Source organism: Cebus imitator, unplaced genomic scaffold, assembly GCF_001604975.1.
Source record: "Cebus imitator isolate Cc_AM_T3 unplaced genomic scaffold, Cebus_imitator-1.0 Scaffold396, whole genome shotgun sequence".
NCBI classification, from domain to species: Eukaryota; Metazoa; Chordata; class Mammalia; order Primates; family Cebidae; genus Cebus; species Cebus imitator.
In genome coordinates, this window is record NW_016107711.1 from 1693447 (window position 1) to 1716426 (window position 22980).

Consider the following 22980-nt stretch of genomic DNA (forward strand, 5'->3'; position numbering starts at 1 on the left):
GTTTATAACCCCAATAAGTATTTCCACAGCAACTCCCTGTGATGACAGAACATCCTGAGGATTATGAAATCATTCAGGAGAAATAAGAGGCATGAGAAAGAAGACCCGAGAAAACCAAAGTTTGCAGAGCAATGCATCTGAAACAAGCAGAGGAGCAAGTGAAATTCCCCAGGGAGCGTAGAGCTGACGATCCTCTGAAATAGAGGTGTCATTTCAGATGTGCTGAGTATCGGCTCTGTCCCCCTCCCTCTGCCCGATATCCACAGTGCTATAGGGTTTCATTCTGTCACTTGACAAGTGTATTCAAGGCTGCTAATTGAGAGAAAGCAAAGTCCCCAAGACTTATTTTCCTTAGGTTGAGGGAGGGCAGTATAGAGAAAGCCCTGAATTTAGAGACAAAGATCCCGTGTTAGAGTTCCTACCCTCCCCCTTACCAGCTGTGTGACTTGAGCAAGTTGTGAAGTTGTAAAGTGTCTGAGTCACCTTCCTTCGCATGGATGGTGGGGCTGGTTATCCCTGCCCACCTGGCTCTCAAAGCTGGGGAGGCCAGTGAAGCCATGCACATGAAAATACTTGATAAACAAACTGTAAAGTGCTGTGCAAATGGAAAGTTAGTGGTGTTTATATTTTTCATCTCATTATGATTAAAAGTACTGATTTAGGGGAGCTGAATTTCCTAACACCTCCTGTAGCCTATGTGCATTAGTGTTGTTTTAAAATGCAAACCAGGAGACATACTATGAAGTGCAGTTCTTCCTTATTTAGGAGCAGCATGACCTCCCTCCCTCCCTCCCTTCCTTCCTTCCTTTTTTCTTTTCTTTCCTTTCCTTTCCTCTTTCCCCTTTCCTCGGAGTCTCACTCTGTTGCCCAGGCTGGAATGCAATAACACCATCTCAGCTTAATGCAACCTCTGCTTTCCCAGGTTCAAACGATTCTCCTGCCTCAACCTCCTGAGTAGCTGGGATTACAGGGATGTGCTATCATGCCCGGCTAATTTTTATATTTTTAGTAGAGTCAGGGTTTCACCACGTTGGCCGGGTTGGTCTCAAACTCCTGACCTCAGGTGATCTACCCCATTGGCCTCCCAAAGTGCTGGGATTATGGGCATGAGCCACCACGCCCAGCCTGGGTGTTAACTTTCATACCTTGACTGAAAGCGGTTCATCCCAGCAACTTAGCTGGGCCAGGCCTCTGTATTCTAGGCTCCCACACTGGCTTGTGGTCAGCTGTGTAGCGAGGTCTCTCTCTGATGGCTGGCAGCCCCAGCCTTATTTCTCTCTGCATCCTTAGTGCCTTGTGTTGTGTTTGGCAGAACAGATTTTCTTGTTGAATCAGTGAATGAATCATCTCCTCTCTTGAACTGTGGGCTCTGTGGCTTCACCCCTTGTGCAGGGTCTATACCTCGTTGCATTGCAGGGAAAGCAAGTGGAGGTCATGTTGCTGCTTGTGTGGTTTTGGAATCAGGGAAAATCTATGACTCTGCTAAGATCCTGAGACCTGAAACAATTTTCAGATCAGAAAATTGTTGGGCTGGAAGAGACCCTACAGACGAATAGTTGAAACCCTCATTGGGTGGAAGAGGCACCCGCAGCCCTTGGAGGGGAAGGGTCTTGTGCCCCTACTTCCTGGCGGTCAGAGCCACGCTGATGCCCGGGCTGCTGCTCACACTGTCTCTGTAGGGAGGCAGCGCCCACTTGGTCCTCTGCATGCCACATCCTCCCTCTTCGTTGCACATCCTGAGTTGATGCTGCTGTAAGGCTGCAAGGTCATTCCCTGAGAGAGCTGGAGTCAGAGTGACTGGGACAGAGCTCAGCCCAGTGCGGCCTTGGGGAAAGGGACTTCTTGCTGTCACACTGTTCACAGTGATGAAGGGCCTGCACAGAGCCTGGTGTGCACTATGTGCTCATACACATTGCTTCCCTTCACTTGTTGCCACCTGCTATTTATTTATTTATTTTGAAACGGAGTCCTGCTCTGTTGTCTAGGCTGGAGTGCAGTGGTGCGATCTCGGCTCACTGCAACCTCTGCCTCCTGGTTCAAGTGATTCTCCTGCCTCAGCCTCCCAAGTAGCTGGGACTACAGGCGTGAGCCACTGCTCCTGGCCCTGCATTCATTATTAATCCATGCCCCAGTTGGCATTCACATAGAACCTGGGGTGCCCGAAGGAGCAGCCTGTGCACCTGAGATGCACACCTGGGTGTGCAGGAGAGGCAGGAGGGAGGATCATGTGTGCTTTCAAACAGTACATTCAGTGTCTTGTGTTTGGGAAACAGCACATCCTGTAGTGTTTGTCTTAATGATGCCATCATTTGTGGAGCACTTTGCATGGGCTGGGCACCTTGCTACAGATATGTTCACATGACTGGTCACAAGGAGTCCTCTCCAGCTCCCTTTCCAGGCAGGAGTGTCACTGCCATCTTTGACAGGTGAAGATACTGAGGCTCTGAGAGGACCTTTTCCGAGGTTGCACAGCTCTTTATTGCTGGAGTGGGGTCAGGCTCGGGCAGTGTGGCCCCGGGCTCTGGCCTCCTGCCACCTGCCCTATGCTACCTCTCAAGAGGGAGGAAGAGTGGCATTTTATTTCTTCATCTGTGAATGCTCCCAGCCTTCACAGGAGTATCGAAATAAATGTTTGGGACCTTAAAAAATTTGGCTTCAAAATGTGACAAGCACAGCTCATAATTGAAATGGGCAAATGTGCACTTTTATTTTTTTTGAGACAGAGTTTTGCTCTTGTTGCCCAGGCCGGAGTGCAGTGGCATGATCTCGGCTCACTGCAACCTCCACCTCCCGGGTTCAAGCGATTCCCCTGCCTCAGCCTCCCAAGTAGCTGGGATTACAGGCATGTTCCACCATGCCCAGCTAATTTTTGTGTTTTTAGTAGACACAGGGTTTCTCCATGTTGGTCAGGCTGGTCTTAAACTCCCAACCTCAGGTGATCCGCCCACCTCAGCCTCCCAAAGTGCTGGGATTACAGGCGTGAACTACCGCGTCTGGCTAATGTGTGCTTTCATGTGGCTGCAAAGCATCACATGTATCAGCCTCATTGGCTTCTGGGCCTGGGCCTCTTCCTTGGTTCCTTCTTTCCAGTAAATGTGTTGCTGACTCTGTGCTGAGAATTCAGCAGGGAAGGTAGAGGGTCCCTGCCCTGTTGCCGGGGGCCATGATCTCCCTGCTGGCTCTGCCATCTCTCCCTGCCCTGCCAGAGGCCTCTACCACCTCCCATGTCTCCCCTGGGGCTGTGCCACTGTACTCTGGACAGGGAGTGTGGCGAGCCCACTGGAGCAAAGACCCAGGGAGGCAGCATGGATTCCCAAACGAGGGCAGGGCCAGGGTTCTCGCCGTGGGTCTCTTTGCCAAGTTGCTTAATTCCTCGAGTCTCAATCTCCTCTTCTGTAAACTAACTTGTCTTCCTTCTTCCTAGCGGTGATGAGGAATCATAAAAGCAGCACTTGGCAAAGCTGTAAGATACCATACACATATAAGCAACTAAGTATTTTTTTTTAATAATTCCTTTTTTTTTTTTTTTTTTTAAGCTGAAGCCTCAGTCTTTAAATTGCTGGGCTTTCTCATCTGAGAGTGGAAAATCTGCTTTCCCCGAATGGGCTCCAAGGTCCCTTCGACAAGCTGCTTTCCCCAGGGTCCTGCGGGAGACATCTTCTTGTTCCTTAGCTTGAGTCAGGCCCCGAGCATGCTACGGACTTTCCTGGCTCATGTGCTCTTGGACGTGGGTCCCAATCCTGACTCTGTTCTTCGCCTTCTTAAGAGGAGGGGCTGCATGAGTGAGTGCGTGCAAAGCCCGTCACACAACACCTGGCAAACAGAAGTGTTCACAATGTGAGCTGTCCTTATGACTGCTGTTAGCGTTAATTCTTTTATTGTAATCATTTAAATGTGTTCTAATATTTCATACATATTCAAGTTTTATCACCAAAAATAAAATCAGCATGCCTGAGACATAGGTGAGGTCCCTGAAATCTCAGGGCCGCCGTTCCTCCTCTGTTCCTCAGACAGGTCAACCTCTCTGGTCTTAGAAATCTTTTTTTTTTGTTTGAGAGAGAGTTTCGCTCACCCAGGCTGCAGTGGAGTGGTGCAGTCTTGGTTCACTGCAACCCCTGCCTCCTGGGCTCAAGTGATTCTCATTTCTCAGCATCCATATTAGCTGGGACCACAGGTTCACGCCAACACTCCTGGCTAGTTTTTTTGTATTTTTAGTAGAGACAGGGTTTTGCCATGTTGGCCAGGCTGGTCTTGAACTCCTGGGCTCAAGTGATTCACCCACCTCAGCTTCCCAAAGTACTGGGATTATGGCTGTGAGCCACCGTGCCTGGCCTGGTCTCAGAAATCTTATGACTCACCGGGCCCCACCCCATGCCTGGCCTGCAGATTGCCAGGCCACACTTGTCCACCTCATAGCCATTTGTCAGATCCAGAAAAGATGAGTTGTTTTGCATCATAACTAAAAAGCACTGCTGTGCTTGCCCTGAGGAACCTGGGGAATCTACCTTTCAAAGCACAGCTGGGGTCTGTGGGCCCCTCACCTGGAAAAATGCCGAGGGCAGCTCTGAAAAGGATGTCCTGTGTGTTCCTCATGTCGTGGTGTCTGTCCTGTGGCTTCTAACTGTGGCCAGTGGGTCATGCCCAGCCTAGAACTGGCCATGAAAATGCAGGTCTCAGAAGATTCCATTTTGCTGATTTATGACAGGTTTTGCTTTTCTTTTCAAAACCAGGGTTAACAGATGTGAGCAGCAGTGGGCTTAGCTTTCACTCTGTTGGTGAGAACTCCACAGGTGTTCTGAAGTGGGGCGCAGTTTCCAGGGAGCCTGCTCTTGAGTTGGGTTGCTCCAGAGTCATTTTAAGAGCTGTATTACTTGGCTGGGGTGGTGGCTCACGCCTGTAATCCCAGCACTCTGGGAGGCCAAGGAATTGGAAAACAACCCCGGCAACATAGCGAGACCTTATCTCTACAATTTTTTGTTTAAATTAGCTGGGTGTGGCGGTGCATGCCTGTAGTCCCAGCTACTCAGGTGGCTGAGGTGGGAGGATCACTTGAGCCCAGGAGGTCGAGGCTGCAATGAGCTATGATGATACCTTTCTACTCCAGCCTGGGTGACAGAGCAGGACCCTATATCTAAAAAAATTAAATTTAATTCAAACAACAATTTTTAAAGAGTTCTACATTACTTAATTTGTATTAGAAAAAAGTTAAAGTAGCACATCATTACTTAGAATGATGTAAATTTATTTCAGCTGAACAACTGACCTCATTTAAAGATAAGTAAATAATCTTCTTTAATCTTTTTTTTTTTTTTCAAGTTGGAGTCTTGCTCTTGTCCCCCAGGCTGGAGTGCAGTGGTGCGATCTTGGCTTGCCGCAACCTCCACCTCTCGGGTTCAAGTGGTTCTCCTGCCTCAGCCTCCCGAGCAGCTGGGACTATAGGCACGTGCCACCATACCCCACTAATTTTTTTTGTATTTTTAGTAGAGACTGGGATTTACCATGTTAGCCAGGATGGTCTTGATCTCCTGACCTCCTGATCCGCCCACCTCAGCCTCCCAAAGTGCTGTGATTACAGGCGTGAGCCACTGCACCCGGCCTATCCTTTCCTTCATTACACTCCCCCGCCTGCCTTGGCATCCCTTGATGGCCCTTTCCTGAACTGGCCGCTGCCATGATGGTTCTTCCATGACAGTTTTCTGTTTGCATTGCCCCTCCTACATGGACTAACTAGCTGGCATTGTATTGTAAGGGGGGCTTTCCCTTCTTCCCCATTTGTTCATGTCTTTATTTAGATCTAAATGGATGCATAGATTATTACTTTCTTCCATGGGTTATAATCCAGAACTCTGTGTGTGTGTGTTTGTATGTGTGTGTGTGATGCTCAAGTAGTCCCAGATTTGGCAGTAGGAGCCCCTTTACATGGTGTGGGTGTGTGTGTGTGTGTGTGTGTGTGTGTGTGTGTGTGCGTGATGCTCAAATAGTCCCAGATTTGGCAGTAGAAGCCCCTTTACACGGTTCTTTTGTCCTTGGATGTGGCTCCCAAGGAGAAAGCTGGAAGTAGGTGTGTGATTGCACACATGCATGTGTGCACACAGCCCTCCACAGCTAGTTCTGGATTTATCTGATCCCTCTGATTTTGGCCCTGACCTGCGGGTTCTTTGGAGTCCAACCACCTTCTGTATATGCAGGCTCTTCTCTGTGAGAACCTGGCTCCTGTTATCCTTGATACTGGATACTGCTCTTTTTAATAAATAACAAGGGGAAGGGAACAGAAGCCTTTCAGACAGAACCATCCTGGAGAGAGGGAGGGAGAAGCTTTTTTTTTTCATCTGGAAAGCCCTTTTCACACATCAGCCTATTGAAGCACTTTGCTTGATTCAGCTATTCTCCTCTCAGGACCTTCCTGGATCATCCCAGCCTGTGGAATCCTGGGTTTCTATGGCAGTTTGCTCTTCTGTTATCACCTGCTGTGGTCTGAATGTTTGTATCCCTTTCAGCCCCGAAATTCCTATGTTGAAATCCTTACCTCCAAGGCACTGGTATGGGGAGGTGGGGCTTTGGGAGGTGGTTAGGTCATAGGGGTGGAGCCTCTGTGAATGGGATTAGTGCCTTTATAAAACAGGCCCCACCACGCTGCCTTGCCTCTTCTGCCACATGAAGAGACCGTGAGAAGGAGATGTCTGTGAACCAGGAAGGGGTCCTTATGAGACACTGAGCCTGCTGGCACCTGATCTTGAACTTCCCAGACTCCAGAACTGTGAGCAATAAATCTCTGTTGTTCATAAGCCATCCCATCTATGGGATTCTGTTGTAACAGCCTGAGCCAATGAAGACACCACCCTTCCCGGTTCTCCTTGCTGTGGGCTTTCAGCTCCTCCTGCTCAATTAGCCTGTCACTGTTGGGATGTGCGATTTCCATGGAATCCACCCCGGTGCCTGACACGGGGCTCTTCCCGTGGCCTGGATCATATGTACAGAACTGAAGATGTGGGCTTTTAAGGCCAGAGACTGAATGTCGTCCTCTCTGGGCAGGGTCCATTCCACCAGTCTCTGAAAGGGGTGACTCATGGCCCTCAGCAGAAGCACTTGTTGATAGGACAGCCTTCTCTCCCTGACATTCCAGTGGCAAATCAACCGTTTGCTGGCCTCACTAAATTTATAGTGGGCGGCAGCAGCTGGCGGCAGCAGCTGGTGGTTAAAATCTGACAGATTTTTTTTTTTTCTATGAAAAATATCTCAGTCACTCTAGTCCCAGAACCACCACCAGCAGAACTTAGGAGCCGTTTATAGCCTCTGAGAGTTGTTCTGAGAAGAGCATTTTAGAAGAATCCCCCCATTTCCCCAGAAACCAGCTCTCTCCCATCCTTAGCCACCTGTAAAATATTCAGATCATTACCAAGTCAGAAAGGCCCTGGAACTGACAGCACAGTGTAAACTGGACAGTTTATTTCTTTTTTAGCAGTCCTGTGGCTCAACCTAATGTATATGTGTCTATACACATATGTGTTTATTTTTATATCGTTATATATAATGATTTGGTATGGAAGGTTTGTAGATCTTTATTCAGAGCCTTTGATTTATGCACTGTTCTAACACCCTCAGCCATGTTTCTTTGCCTCTAGCCTGCTAGAAGCAGAGAACTGCAAAGCATAAGCTGGCAGGAGGAGGCAGGTGAGTGGGTGAGCAGAAGTGACAGCTGATGGCCTGAGAGTGAGGGACAAGGCTGAGTGTTGCGTAGTCCCGCGCCTTCACTTTTCCAGACAGAAAGTCTAAAGCTCAGAGAAGTCCCCTGGGTTAGATCCATGGTGGGCCTGGACTGGAATCCAGCCCCCTCAACTTCACATATAGGGGTTGCATTTGGTGCCACAGCACCAATGTCACTCACTTATGTCACAGTTGCCTAGGACGACTGAGTGTCATTGAGAAAGTATTTAATTATGTTCAAGATCCTTTGTCTGAAAAAAGTCAGGAAAGTGTTTATGATTTAAAAAATAATTCCATCCCTTGGCTGGGCACAGTGGCTCATGCCTATAATCCCAGCAATTTGGGAGGCTGACGCAGGCGGATCATCTGAGGTCAGGAGTTTGAGACCAGCCTGGCAAACACGGTGAAACCCAGTCTCTACTAAAAATACAAAAATTAGCCAGGCGTGGTGGTGGGTGCCCGTAATCCTAGTTACTCAGGAGGCTGAGACAGGAGAATCACTTGAACCTAGGACGTGGAGGTTGCAGAGAGCTGAGATCGTGCCACTGCACTCCGTCCTGGGCAACAAAGGGCAAAACTCCATTTCCAAAAAAAAAAAAAAAAAAATTCCATCCCAAAGAATTTAATGAAAATGCCATCATGTAGAATATGTGGGCAGATGGCTTCTATTCCACGTCCTCTTCACTGGGACCTCGTTTTCTCCAGTGGTGCATAATGGATGAAGCCTGACTACATTTCCGCCTTGGAATGAGGCAGGCAAGTCTAGGCTCACAGTGGAAAATATGAATACAGAAGCAGGGAAAAGACAGTGGCGTTCTGATTGTCTCCATCTCTGAAAGTTTTCACTGAGTTATAGATTGAAGTTGTTCCCTGGCACTTTAAATAACTTCTTGCATATGTTTTCTAATTTATTTCACTTATGAAAGTGGTATATGTTCAGCATAGAACTAGAAAGTAGACATAAATTTCATTAAGAAGAAAAAACACAAATGATTTCACCACTGAAAGAGAATTACCATTAACACCTTGGCAATTACTTGTCCACATTGCTTCATTTTCAGGCTATTACTCTCTCTCCCTCTCTCCCTCCCTCTCTCTCTCTCTCTCTCTCTCTCTCTCTCCCCACTCTCTCTCTGTCACATGCTCATGTGTGTATGTCTATACATGGACTGTAGAGACATACATACCCATGAATATTGATATACACATAAAATGTGCTGCTAAGTTTCTTCAATTTATTTTCCATTAACAATGGACACATTTATATCTAGATACATGAAGATCTACGTTATTATTATTATTATTATTTGAGATAGAGTTTTACCCTTGTCACCCCAGCTGGAGTGCAGTGGCACGATCTCTGCTCACTGCAACCTTTGACTCCCAGGTTCAAGTGATTCTCCTCCCTCGGCCTCCTGGGTAGCTGGGGTTACAGGTGCCGCCACCACGCCTGCCTAAATTTTTGTATTTTTAGTAGAGACGGGGTTTCACCATGTTGGCCAGGCTGGTCTTGAACTCCTGACCTCAGGTGGGTGGATCCCACCTCCCAAGGTGCTGGGATTACAGGTGAGCTACTGGGCCTGGCCTACCTTACTTTTTAAACAGCTGCAAACGAGCCCATCCTATGGGTGTGCCTCCATTTGATGTACTGTCCTCTACTGTTGGGCATTTTTGTTGTTTCCAGGTTTTTCCCTGTCCTGATTACAGCTGTGATCAGCATCTTTGCCCATGCCCTTAATCCTCTCCTTAAAATAAGTTCTTGGAAGAACCATAACTGTGTCAAAAGAAACAGAGTCTTTTATGGCTTTCAGTGTGTGCTGCCAAAACTTTGGGGCTCTGTTTTTCCACTCAGGTTTTCTGACTTTAGAAAGTGCATATTGCCTGTAGTTTAGGTTTCTACACATTGTGATTCACCAAGACACCCATCCAGAGCTCCTGCCACCCTCACTCTTGTGGGCTGGCTGCTGCTTCCATTTCCCCTTCTAGAGATCTCTCTCTCTGACTCCTTGGGTGTGGGCATGGCTTCAGGATCTTGTTCTGGCGGAAGTGGAATGGTGAGTGGGAACATGGAGAATGGAGAATAAGCAGTAAAGTGTGGGTGCACACATGTGCTAGTCCAATTGTATTAAGAAAATAGTTTGCGGAAATTTACCTTGGACCACCCACTCTCATTCATCTCAATGCCAAAGGCACTTTATGGCTGAACATTGGGTTGAAGCTTCAGGCTGATTCTTCTGCTTAGGATCAAGTCCCACTTCTCTGCCCTGGCCTTGTGATCTGTCTCCTGTCCCCCTTTCCTCCTCATGGTCCCTGCATTGTTTTTTTTTGTTTGTTTTTTTTTTTTTTTTAGGCGGAGTCTCCCTCTGTCACCCAGGCTGGAGTGCAGTGATGCAATCCTGGCTTACTACAACCTCTGCCTCTGCCTCTCAGGTTCAAGAGATTCTTGTGCCTCAGCCTCCCATAGCTGGGATTACAGGTGCCTACCACCACACCCAGCTAATTTTTGTACTTTTAGTAGAGACGGGGTTTCACCATGTTGGCCAGGCTGGTCTCGAACTCCTAACCTCAAGTGATCCGCCGCCCACCTTGGCCTCCCAGAGTGCTGCGATTACAGGTGTGAGCCACTGCTCCCAGCCGGACTCCCCCTTCTTTACCTATATTCTAGTTGCAGTGACTTTTTGCAGTTCTCCTAGAATACCAAATTCCTTCCTGATTCAGGGCTTTCAATATGTGGCTCCCTGAACGCAGGATAGGGCTGAGGGTAGGGGTATACTCTTCCTTTCTTAAGCTTTAAAATCTTTTCTTGAGACAGGGTCTCACTATGTTGCCCAGGGTGGCCTTTGACTTCCCGCCTCAAGTGATCCTCTAGCCTCAGCCTCCCCAAAGTGTTGGGATTACAAGCGTGAGCCACTGTGCCCAGCCCCTCTTCCTTCCCATTACTCTTCAACCTTTGGGACAAAGCCATGTGTGGAGATTAAGAGCATGACTCCTGGGGTCAGGCTTGGGTTTGTATCCTGGTTCTGCCACTTACCTGCTGTGCAACCTTGGACAAGCTGCTCAGCCTCTCTCTGCCTCAGTTTTTACATCTGTAAAATGTGTTTAATAATAGTATCCACCTCATAAGGGTTGTTGTGAGGATCAAATACAGTGCTGTCTATATGTACCTAGAACAATTCCTGGCATGTAGTAAGCACCAGGAAACATGCGCTGTTGCTGAGCTGGCCTCGGCATGCTCGTCACATCACAGGGAAGTTTTCCACAACCCCCATTGTGGGCCAGGAGCTCTTAGTTTGTGTTCTCATGACCACCTGCACCTTCCTTCTTAGCAGTTGTTACTAAATAAGCATTGTAGAAAACACTCATCTGGGCCAGGCAAGGTGGCACATGACTGTAATCCCAGCATTTGGGGAGGCTGAAGTGGGACGATCGATTGAGCCTTGGAAGTTGAGGTTACAGTGAGCCATGATGGCGACACTGCATTTCAGCCTGGGTGACAGGGGGAGATCCTGTTTCCAAAAAAAAACAAAAACAAAAACTGATCTTGCCTGAGGCTGTCCCGTGAGAGGTCCCATGAAGGCAGGTACCACTGCTCTCTTGTTCACAGCAGAGAATTGGTTTTCAATAAGAGTCTGCTCAAGGAGTGGAAAGAATGGTCCTGCTACTTACACCTACAGAGCAGAGTTCATCAGAAATTCCCTCAGGGACCTCCCCGACGAAAGGATAGGGTAACTGACTACAAGACGATGGGTGTGTGAGGACTGGGCCTCGTCCAGCATCCCGACCCAGCCTGTGCTTGGAGGTTGCAGGCTCTTTCAGTCCCTGAAGGACCAGGGTGACTTTTAAATTTCTGACTCATAATAGATGAAAACTTTAAAAAATATAATTAAGGCCGGATGCGGCGGTTCATGCCTATAATCCCAACACTTTGGGAGGCCGAGGTAGGTGGATCACCTGAGGTTAGGAGTTCGAGGCCAACCTGACCAACATGGCAAAACTCCATCTCTACTAAAAATGCAAAAATTATCTGGGCGTGGTGGCGGGCACCTGTAATCCCAGCTACCCAGGAGGCTGAGACATGAGAATAGCTTCAACCTGGGAGGCAGAGGTTGCAGTGAGCTGAGATTGATTACAGCATGGTACTCCAGGCTGAGTGACAGAGTGAGACTGTCTCAACAAGAATAACGATATATATAGAAATTATATATATAAAAATTTATGTATATTTTACATATTTATACACATATAATTTATATGTTATACATATTTATATATAAATATATATATAAATATTCATATATAAATATATATGAATATTATATGAATATTCATATATATAAATGAATATTCATATATAATGAATATATATATGAATAAATAATATATGAATATTATTTATATATGTATTTATATATATTTCATATACATATTATATATGAAATAATATATGAATAAATAAATATATATGAATATTCATATATATAAATATATATATGAATATTTTTATATATATATATAAATGAATTACTAGAAAAAAGAAGTGAAACTCAAGGCCAGGGTTTCTCAACCTTGGCATTATTGATGTTCTGGGCCACATAGTCCTTTGTCTTGGGGACCGTCCTGTGTGCGGTAGGATGTTGAACCTGTCCTTTTACGATTAGATTTAACAGACATGAACGTGGTCTATCAAATTGCTACAAAGGGGCCAGGCGCAGTTACTCACACCTATAATCCCGGCACTTTGGGAGGCTAAGGTGAGTGGATCACTTGAACTCAGGAGTTTGAGACCAGCCTGGCCAACATGGTGAAACCCATCTGTGCCAGAAATCCAAGAATACAAAAATTAACCAGGCGTGGTGGTGCGTGCCTGTTAATTCCAGCCACTTGGGATAGACTGGTGATAATCTTGTCACAGACAAGACTTAGCATAGACTGGTGACAGACCCTGCTTTGAGCAGCACCAAACTCATCCCTCATAGAAAGGGAAACTGAGGCCCTGATCAGGCTCCAGATAGCAATGTGCTGTTAAAACACATTTAAAACTCATAGGAATATTTCTGAGTTTTGGTTCTTTCCCTTTTCTCTCCCCAGTTCACCTGTGGCAGATGATGTCATCCAGCCTACTGTCCCCGCAGACCTGGAAAACCCATCCTTAGCTGCCGCTTCCCACCACGGTGATGTTGTTGGCCAGGTCTCTACGGATCTGACAGCCCAGAGGTACGCTGGGGGCCCTGGAGCTGGTGGTGAGACCCTGGGCACAATCCCTGAGGCTGCCTCCCTCTGCGTCCCCTCTCCTCTCCTGCAGTTTCACCCCCTCTGCGCACACACGCAGGGTATGCACACCTATCCTGAACAGGTGTGTGCAGGGCTGGGGCCTCTTCTTGTGACCTTAGGAATGATCTGAGACACTGGGAAGACTAGGAGACTAGGGTCTCCCCTGACCCGGCCCCCAGCACATACAAGGGGCATGTTAGAAATTTTCCCACGTGGCCTTCAGGGTCCCCATTTGAAACGGACGTCCTCCAGGAGAGAGAAGGTGCTGTTTCTTTTTTAGGAAATGCTCGAGTTAGCTGTCTTCTGGTCTCCTGGGGCAGAGCTGGATTCAGGGCTCATTTTCTTTCATTTCTTGGTGGCGGTCAGAGAAGAGGGTCAGCAGCACAGGCAGAGGAGCCAGGGGCCTGGGGTCCCCGCCCCTGCCCTTCTGCCATGTCACCTCCCACCAGCCTCCCTTCTCCTTGCTCTCCATACCCCAGCAACCCCACACTGATCACAGTTCTCCATCTACACTGTGCTTGGCCTGGATTCAGACTTCACTGCTCCCTCTGCCTGCAATCTTGGCATTGAAACTGGGCTTTTCCAGAATCAGCCTCAGTGTCAGCTCAGATGCCCATATATGCACATATAGGCACACAAGTACACATGTCTGCCTCCACATGTCTCTATACACATATGTACACATCCACATGTCTCTATACACACATACACATGTATGCCCCCCATGTCTTTATACACACATACACATGTATGCCCCCACATGTCTGTCTGTATACACACATGTCTATATGTGTGTGTCTGTGAATACACATACACACATTTTAATTGCTGTTCAGATCAGTGAAACAACTGCTTTTTGCCTAACATTGCACAGTGCTGGCAAAGCCATGGTGACTGGGACAGATACTGCCCCTTTCTTCCCAGAACTCATGACCCAGTGGCCCTTCCTCTAAGAAGCCTTCTCCCCACGCTGAGAGAAACCTGCCTCTGAATTCCTCCAGTAACTTGTCATAACCCTATGTCACTGCCCTGCACGGATTCTCATAAATGGCCCATGTCTAATTCCATCTCCTTTGCTGGATTGGGAACTCCTGGAGGGAGGAACTGGTCACCTGTCATCTCTGGAACTGCAGTAGCGGGGATGGCATTGGGCAGGCCCTGGAGGAATGGTGGTGACTTGAACCAGATGAGGGAGGACAGGGACCTGGGGGCCAGCCCCCGCTGACAACCTTCCTTGGGGTACAGGTGGACGGCCGACAGAACCAATATACCTATTTAAAACTAGGAGGAGGTGCCTGGTGGGGGAGAAGGCAGAGGACGGGATAGACGGGACGGGAAACTGCAGTCCAGAAGTGATATTCCAGGGCAGCCGTGCACTGATGTCGAATTTTAGATGTTTCTTTTACAGGTAGGAGTCAGCCATAGTTCTTACTTATGTGTGAATTTAACTCAAAGGAAAAACCCTAGCTGGGGACAAAGGTTCCAACACTCAGGAAGTGTACAGAAGTTTCCAGTGAGAAGTGGGGCACCCCTTTCTGTCTCTCCTATTCCTCCCCCTCTCTGTCCCATTTGGCTCCCTTGACCACCACCGTTTTAGGAAGACGCAGGGGCCTCTGGCCGCAGCCAGTGGGACACACCCTCCCTTGGCAAAGCCTGGAAGGGCCCTGAGATCACTCTCACCCAGTGCTCCCATCTTACAGTTGGGGGATGCAGGGGCAAGAGGAAGCTCTGAGCAGAGGATGGCATTGGACTTGGCGGATGACTCTTGGAGAACTGCGGTCCAGCGGGGGGTGTGATGGGTGCTTCTGAAGGCCCCTCCCAAGCCGGAAACTGGTTTTTTTTTTTTTTTAATTTTTATTTATTTATTTATTTATTTATTTTTATTTATTTATTTTTTTTTTGAGACGGAGTTTCGCTCTTGTTACCCAGGCTGGAGTGCAATGGCGCGATCTCGGCTCACTGCAACCTCCACCTCCTGGGTTCAAGCGATTCTCCTGCCTCAGCCTTCCAAGTAGCTGGGACTACGGGCGCAACACCCAGCTAATTTTTGTATTTTCAGTAGAGATGGGTTTTCACCATGTTGGCCAGGATGGTCTCGATCTCTTGACCTCACGATTCTCCCACCCTGGCCTCCCAAAGTTCTGGGATTATAGGCGTGAGCCACTGCACCCAGCTGAGTGTGTGTTTTAAGTGACTTGTCCCAGGCCCCATAGTAGGTGAGTGGCGCATGGTCTACGGCTCCTTTTGCCTGGACACTTCCCACGTTCCAGGAGCCATGCTGGGTATGTTTCATTGAGCGTCTCCGTAAATCCTCATGCCATCTGTAGAAGGCAGGAGCTGCTGTCATGGCTGCCGTTTCACAGTTGAGCAGACGGAGGCTCAGATGTTAACATGCTCCAGGACACAGCTAGGAAGTGCAGAGCTGGGACTGCAGCAGCTCTGGCCCAGCTGCCCACCTGTGTTCTGAAACCTCCAGGGACAGAGCTGTGGGAGAGCCAGGCTTCCTGAGACACCATGTCCTGGGGCCCCGCCTGCATCCGTGGTCTCTGTAGTCCAAGGAAGGTAATACATGAGGTAATGCAGTTGTGTTACCTGTAACCCTGACCAAGAGTGGCCACAGAATGCAGGAAGGGACCGGTGGCTAAGCAGAGATGTCAGTGCTGAGAACTTGGCCAGCTTCTTGGCTGTATCTCCTCATGGAAAGAATCAGAACGTGGGGTAGAATGCAGACATGATTAAAACCTAACCTAGGGAAGTATTTGAGTAAGGAATGAGCAATTTTGGTGCCTTGTCGTTGTTACCGAATATTTAACCAGAGTTGTGTTGTCGTGTTGTTTTTACTGGATTGGTAGAAAAGAGATAGTTCTGTTAAGACCAAGGATTGGGCCAGGCACGGTGGCTCACGGCAGAATTCCCAGCACTTTGGGAGGCCAAGGCAGGTGAATCACCTCAGGTCAGGAATTTGAGACCAGCCTGGCCAACATGGTGAAATCTCATCTCTACTAAAAATACAAAAAAAATTAGCTGCCCATAGTGGCAGGCACCTGTAATCCCAGCTACTGGGGAAGCTGAGGCAGGAGGATTGCTTGAACCTGGGAGGCGGAGGTTGCAGTGAGCCAAGATCGCACCATTGCACTCCAGCCTGGGCGACAAGAGCAAAACTCAGTCTCAAAAAAACGAACAAAAAAAAACCTGAAAGGTAAAGTGGAGGAATGATTTTTAATTTAGAAGGTGGATCTCCCAAAAGTCTTCTCTGAATAACAGAATTCCTTTGTACCCTTTAGAGGGTACTTTGACATTCATGAATCAAATCTCTCAAGCCAGCATCCAGCATGCTGAGTAAATTGGGGTGCACCTCTGTACCTCTTCAGAGCCTTTGAGTTTCCAGCGTCTGGCTGGCTGCTGTTGGGTTGGACCACATGAATTGCCACACTGGCAATTGTCAAATATTGAGAATTTCATATGGCTTACACCAATGCAAAATTCTGTTCTTGTTCTGGCTTTTCATGGTTCTTGAGCTGCTTTATCTGTATAGGTAGATTTTGACTTTCTGAATAACCTTGGATATCCAAGATCAGTCTCCTTTTATCCCTTGTCTCTCCACCCCTGTAGCTTCTGTAAACCAGGGCTCATCCCCAGAGGGCTCAGGGCATAAGGAAGCCTTGCCCCTGGGCAGAGGGCCCACAGAACTGCTGCTGATGACCAAGCATGGGGATTCATAACTTGGATGATCCAAGCCAGACCAAAGCCTTGCCTGTGGTTTTGGGATGGTGTTTATCACTTTTCCCTTGGTGAATATTTTCCTTCCTGCTTAAGGTTTGCTTAGGCCAAGTTTGAAAATAACATTCCTCCTCTGAGCACGGGCTCATGCCGTGAAGGTAAAGTGGATAGACGTGTGCTGGGGAAGAACTGACCAGCCAGTTCAGGGTTAACTGCGCAGGCGCCCAGCGCCCGCTGGAAATCTGCAGATCAGCTTGTTTGGGGCTGCTCACGCTTTCACGTGGACTGGCTGGTGCTCGGATGCCGGCGGATCTCACCAATGACCAGAAATGTCTGGATGTGCCTGCCTCGAAGTTTCCAGCCAATTCACAAGCACCTCTCAGCACCTTCTGATTTGGGCTTTGGGGCTTTCAGTGGCTGCCTCTGAGAGATGCCTGTTCTATCTCCCATTACTGAGTGTCATTTTACCAAGTCCCAGGCCTCCGTGGGACTGGCTGTCCGGCGTTTGTATCCACCAAGCCTGGCTCTTCAAACCCACGCTTTCACAGCACTTTCCTCTTTGCAGTTTGCATCTCGCTTTCAGCATAACCTGAGTCTTTGGCCTTAACGCTTGCTCTATTACGTGGTATCATGTGCACTTGGGGATTCGGGAAGAAAAAAATTAGAAGGCCTGGGAGGAAGGGCCGTTGTGCTAAATGCCTTCCAGATGGCGATGCAAAATGGGAGATAAGGTGCTGTCGCCCATCTGGCCAACAGGACCATGTGTTCAGTCTGCACCTTGGGGGCTGTTATCACCCTCCCGTGACAGGCCAGGCCACTCTGGTGTTTGTCCTTGCCCAAGGGCTTAACTTGGCAGCTCCAGCCGATCTCTGAAGTGAAACATGTTGTGATTTCAGTGAGGGATCTGCCCAGGACTCAAAAGCCCCGAGCAGGGAATCAAAGGCCACCAGCTGCTGACAGTGTCTCACTGCGGCCAGACCTGCAGGGCTGTGGGGCTGAAGGTGAGCCCTGGAGCAATGTCTGTGTGGCTGGAGACCGCAGCCTCATGGTCAGTGGGACCAGTGACCAGTTGTTTGTGAGGACCTTAGCAAGGTCCTAAGTCAGGGATAGCAAACTCTCCTGATCCATCATCTCTGGTCCATTGGAAGTGGTTCCCTAGGGATCTATGTTGAGATGGATTCTGAGGTCTTGTCCAGCTGGGCTTAACAGGAAAGAACATCTTGGTCAATAAGTCATGGCTATCTGCTAAAAGTGTGGTCATTTGTATTGCTGTCAATTCTTTCCTAAACCAAAAGAAATAGCAGATTGAATTTAAATCAATACATCCTTACTCTTCCAAAAATATAAGTACTCTACATGAATTTGAATTCAGCTTCTTCGTTATTCCAATAAGGTCTGGAAAACACTGATGAACTCCTTCAATGGAAAAAGGCCTCCCAGACATTTAACCCAGGCTGGCTTCCCAGGGGAGGAGGACAGTGGGATAATGCTGGCAGGTGGAATGAGACCACAGAATGTGTGGACCCCATGTCAGTGCCCTGCCCTCTCTGGGCCGGGTTTGGCAGCTGTCCAGAAGCTTCCACAAAGGCCTGGGATTGGTCCTGGGCATTTGTTAAGGGCCTGACTTCTGAGAACAATGTCTTTAAGAGAAGTCACTGCTGGTCACAGGAGGCTTGAATGCAGACGGGAGCTGACCAGTGTTGTGGGCGAGGAGCTGGCTGCTGCTACCTGCTTGCTCGCTCTGCTGGGCCAGCGTCGCCCTCTGGCAGCTCAGGGGAAGTTCCATGGGCCCTGTCTGGCTCCTCGACGGCCAGCTTCCGGATGCCGTGGGAAGTCAGGGAGGGCTCCAGTGGAAGGACCTGATCAGAACTGGAGTTGGGTCATTCTGGTGGCTGTGGGGCCTTGGATCTTTGGGGACAAAACGGAAGGCAGGCACAGCAGGACACTCAGGAGTCCTCAGAGAGGACAGATTCCAGAAGGAGAAGGAGGTGACTCAGCAGGAAAGAATGATGAGGGGCAGGGGACCGAGAGAACCGGAAGTCAGTGCCTGGGCCTGGCGGGCTGGTGGCGCCACTTCCAAGCTGGGAAAATTGGGGGAGGAAGTGGAGGGTCAGGAGGGAAGAGGAGGTGTTCTGTGGGGCCTAGGAGGTGTCTGTGGGGGCCCATGTGTTAGCATTGGGATGGTGAGTCACTGAGTGTTTCCTGGTGGGAGCCTGACCTCCTCGGCCCCTGGGTATGAGCCAACGGGGGTGGAAGAGGGGGAGGCTCCTTTCTTAAATGAGCTGTTGAGTCACACTTGTTTGGTGCCTTTGGCTAATGGGACCCGGCTGGCGCAGGAAGGGCGTGCCCCTGGCAGTTGGGGCCAACAGAGGGAAGGGAGGAGGGAGCAGCCAGGTGGCCCCTCAGGAGCAGGAGCAGCTGCGGGTGTTCAGGGCAGGCGGGGAGCTTGCTGAGTGAGCCTTGGTTGTGCTGCCCTGGGGCGTTCTCAGATACCAGGCAGGGAATGGATTTGTAGCCTGGGGCATCTGCATCAGATCCCAGGGACGTCAGCTGTCACAGAGCTGGTCTTGCTGTGATTACGGCAGGCCGCAGATCTACGGTGGCACCTCCCCTCCCCTCCCCTCTGCCACTGTTTTCCAAGACAGGGATCCTTCCTTGCAGTTTGATAAACAGTACCTTAAAGTCACAGAACCACACGCAGAACCACCTTTCCTCAATTTGCATTAAACTAAGTAAAACCTTGGTGGGAAGTGTGTGGTGGAGGGAGGAGCGCACCAGTGTAGTGTCTGGAGAAAGGGAAGTCTTAGGCTAGTAGCCTGTGTTTGTAAGCGTTAGATTAGTAGCTTGCGTTTGTAAATGTTACCAGTAGCTTGCGTTTGTACGTGGTCCATTTGCTGGTTATGAATACATGTCAGCCTCCAAAGTGTAAAATAGCTCTTGTAAGGAGCTTAAATGCCCCTGGCAGTTTGCATTATTCATTTTGAGTCATTCTTGTACAAAATAATTAATTTCAGCCACTGCCCAAATTGTTAGAAATAAAAGTGTGACAAAGGAGGCCAGTCACTCCGTCTGCAAACCCACTTTGCTCTTTTGCTGGGTTTCGTCCAAGCACTTGTAACTTTTGTTCACCCACGGATTGCCCTGCGCTGGGCTTTCCTGTCGTTACTCCCCGGGCTCTGTTTCTCTCTGTTTGTGGGACCCCGAGGGAGCAGGCAGTGTGGGTCCAGCCCTGGCTCTGCTCCCACGCTGTGTGTGGCCTGGCCTGGGGCTGGGATCCTGGGGTGGAGGTGGCAGATGTGTCCCCTGCCTTCGTGGAGCTCTGAGGCCAGGGCTGTAAAGGGGCTGGGCAGTGCCTGCTGGACCTGCAGAATCTGCTAAGCTGTGACTGGACTTAGGGGCAAGACTGAGAGTCCTCTGTCCAGTGTGCAGTGTGGGTGCCCATGGCAGCTGCCCTTCAGACCAGGGTGCTAGCCTCTCAGGTGGCCCTCGAGAAGATGGAGTGGGCAGACGTAGCAGCCCAGAAGCCCACGCACCCTGGAGTCCTGCGATCTGGGAGCTCCCTGCGGTGTTTACCCCCAGAGGGAAGCAGTGATCCCTCACTGCAAGGGCTGTGACACCACAAACCCCAGCTACCCCTCAAGCTGGTTTCAGGCCCTCGGTGCTGAGCCCTGTGTTCCAGCCTGGCCACCCCAAGACACCTTCGGCCCGGCCAGCCCCACCGTGGACAGGAGCAGGGATGGCTGGAGAGACTGGGAGGCCTGAAAGCTGTTCCCCAGCTTCAGTCTGAGGAGACCATTGCTAGCCTTGATTTTTGCCAGTGGGGAAAACCAGAACCTCTTCTGGACGCCAAGCCTGTGCCTTTTGGCTTTTGTGGGGAGTGGTCTCTTGTGCTACCCCGAGAGGCCGTTGTGGTTCCCCAGCTGTCCAGCAGGGGGCTCTCGCTCCCTGCCCGAGGGCCACACTCCGCCCCGAAACTCGTTCCTCCCCCAGGACACGGGTGGCCCAGCTGGGCCCGGGCAGGTTCCTGGATTACCCATCAGCCTTTTCCTCTGGATTTTTCTCAGCCTTCGGATTTGCGGGCAAAGCCTGGGGAATTTGTACAATTGTATTTTAGTTCTCACCTCATAGAGTTCCATTGCCTATCGAAAACTAATGGAAATCATCATACAGAAATCCTCTCCTCTAAACAGGAATCAAACTAGGAAAGTCACATGGCGTGTCCTGGACACCTGAGATGCCTCTGTTCAAGGAACCTCATTCTGCAGGAGCCTAAGGAGAGAGGAGCTTAAGGGCCTGGCCTGGGAGCCGCTGGGTTGCCGCCACAGGCCAGGCTGTGTAGAGTGGAGGCCTGGGTGGGGAAGCCCGGGAGCCGTGTGCCGGGGTTTAAAGAGTCACTTCCATGTGTGGGCGGGTGGGTTGGGTGGGGTGAGTAGGGCCTGATGAATGTGCCATTAATGACCCCAGCCCCATGTGGAATAATGCCCTCATTGTGTCCCCAGCACCTCCCCAGCTGCTGCCCTCGTGGGTCCCGCTCCCTCGGCTGCAGAACACACAGCTTCACCTTCTGCCCCTGCTGGTGACGGAGTAGAAGCTTCCAGTCCCTCCTGCCCAGATCTGGCCAAGGACCTCAGCAGGTATTGCACAAGCCCCCTCCGCAGCAGCTGCCCCCAGAGAGCAGGGGTCTGGTGGTCTCTGCCCCCTAGGTCGTGGGGTGAGCTGCATTTTGGATAGTGCCCACAAGGCGGTGACCGTTTGACCTGTGAGACCATGTCTCTGATCATTTGGGCTGTAACAGATCTCAGGGTTACCCTTGCCCACCGGCTTCTCATGTCACGCACGGTGGGAAGCATGGTGTGAGCAAGTGTGTTAGGATTCTGCAGAGAAACAAGCCAATAGGATGGATGGATAGATGGATGGATGGATGATCTGTATGTGTATATATTTCTATATATGTATATGCAGAGAGAGGGATTTATTTTAAGGGATTGGCTCATGTGACTGTGGGAGCTGGCAAGTCTGAAATCATGCAGGGTAGGCTGGCAGGCTGGAGAGCAGGGAAGAGCTGATGTAGCAGAGCCCCAAGGCCATCTGCTGGCAGAATTCCCTCTTCCTTGGGGAAGGTCAGTCCTTTTCCTTTAAGGACTTCAACTGATGGGATGAGGTCCACCCACATTATAGGAGGTAATCTGCTTTACTCAAAATCTACTGATTGAAATATTAATCTCATCTAAAAAAATATCTTGACAGTGAAATTGAGACAGGTTAGATCAAACATCTGGGTTCAGTGGACCAGCCAAGTTGATGCATAACGTGAATGATTAGAGCAAGTATGTGTAACTCCTGTTTCCATGCAAGCAATTGATTTTGATTATAAATCATTAAAGCCTCCTCAGGAGCATTCTTAAGCAGTATTTTGTGGAGAGCCAAACGTACCTGGGTGTGCTGAGCACGGCAGGCCTCTGTCCTCAGGGAGCTCCTGCTGGCTGGGACACAAGTGCTGAAAGCTAAGCCACGGTAGAGGGCAAGAATATAAGGGGTGCCCAAAGGGTAGATGACCACTGCCAAACCAGAGTGTCCAGAAGTAGTAGATTAATCAGAGGAAGGGAAAATTGCTGCATGCAGATGAGATTGTGGAACATGGGATGATAGCAGGATGGGCCCAGAGCTGGACCAGAGTCTGTCTTATCTGGGTGATACCATCCAGAGCATTAAACTCTTCTCTGTCCTGTATCTCCTGGCATCTCCCTGCAGCTCTGTTGGTCGTGAGTCCCAGAGGGACTTTCCATCTTTCAGGTTGTTGTTGGCAGAGCAGAAACATTCATTCCACCCCTCTTGGATCCACTGCAATGATGCCTTGTCTACTGTAAGCCTTGGCCCAAGGACAAGGAAATGTATGGGAGGTCTGCATTTCTGCTGGTGAGATAGCACAAGCAGAGGTTGGGGAGCGGGAACATCCCCAAGTGTTTGGGGAAACGCCCTTGGTTTGCCTTGGACATAATAGGTGCTCAAGAAAAATGTGTTGGAGAAAGAAATACAATTACTCTTCTCAAATATTCTGCCCCTCGTGTTTTTATAAAGATAGACATAAGTCCACCATATGAACCAGCAATCACACTTTTAGATATTTACCTATGAAAGATGAAAATATATGTCTACCTAAAAACTCGTATGCATGTATTCTTCATAATTGCCCCAAATTTGAAACAACCCAGGTATCCATCCACTGGTGAAAGGATCAACATTGTGGTATGTCTATGCTAAGGAATATTACTAACCCATAAAAAA

The 22980-nt window shown here is 49.2% G+C and overlaps 1 protein-coding gene across 23 annotated transcripts in view; it reads left to right on the forward strand.

Moving 5' to 3' along the window:
• The window catches only part of TACC2 (transforming acidic coiled-coil containing protein 2), a 259898-nt gene that overhangs the window by 119452 nt on the left and 117466 nt on the right, over positions 1–22980 (forward strand). For 18 of the 23 annotated variants that reach the window (XM_037731397.1, XM_017508606.2, XM_017508616.2 and 15 more), the window contains 2 exons: positions 12793–12918; positions 21195–21329. In XM_037731397.1, the coding sequence (XP_037587325.1) occupies positions 12793–12918; positions 21195–21329 (261 nt within the window). The remainder of the gene's footprint in view (positions 1–12792; positions 12919–21194; positions 21330–22980) is intronic. The other 5 variants (XM_017508626.2, XM_037731396.1, XM_017508622.2 and 2 more) reach the window with 2 other exon arrangements.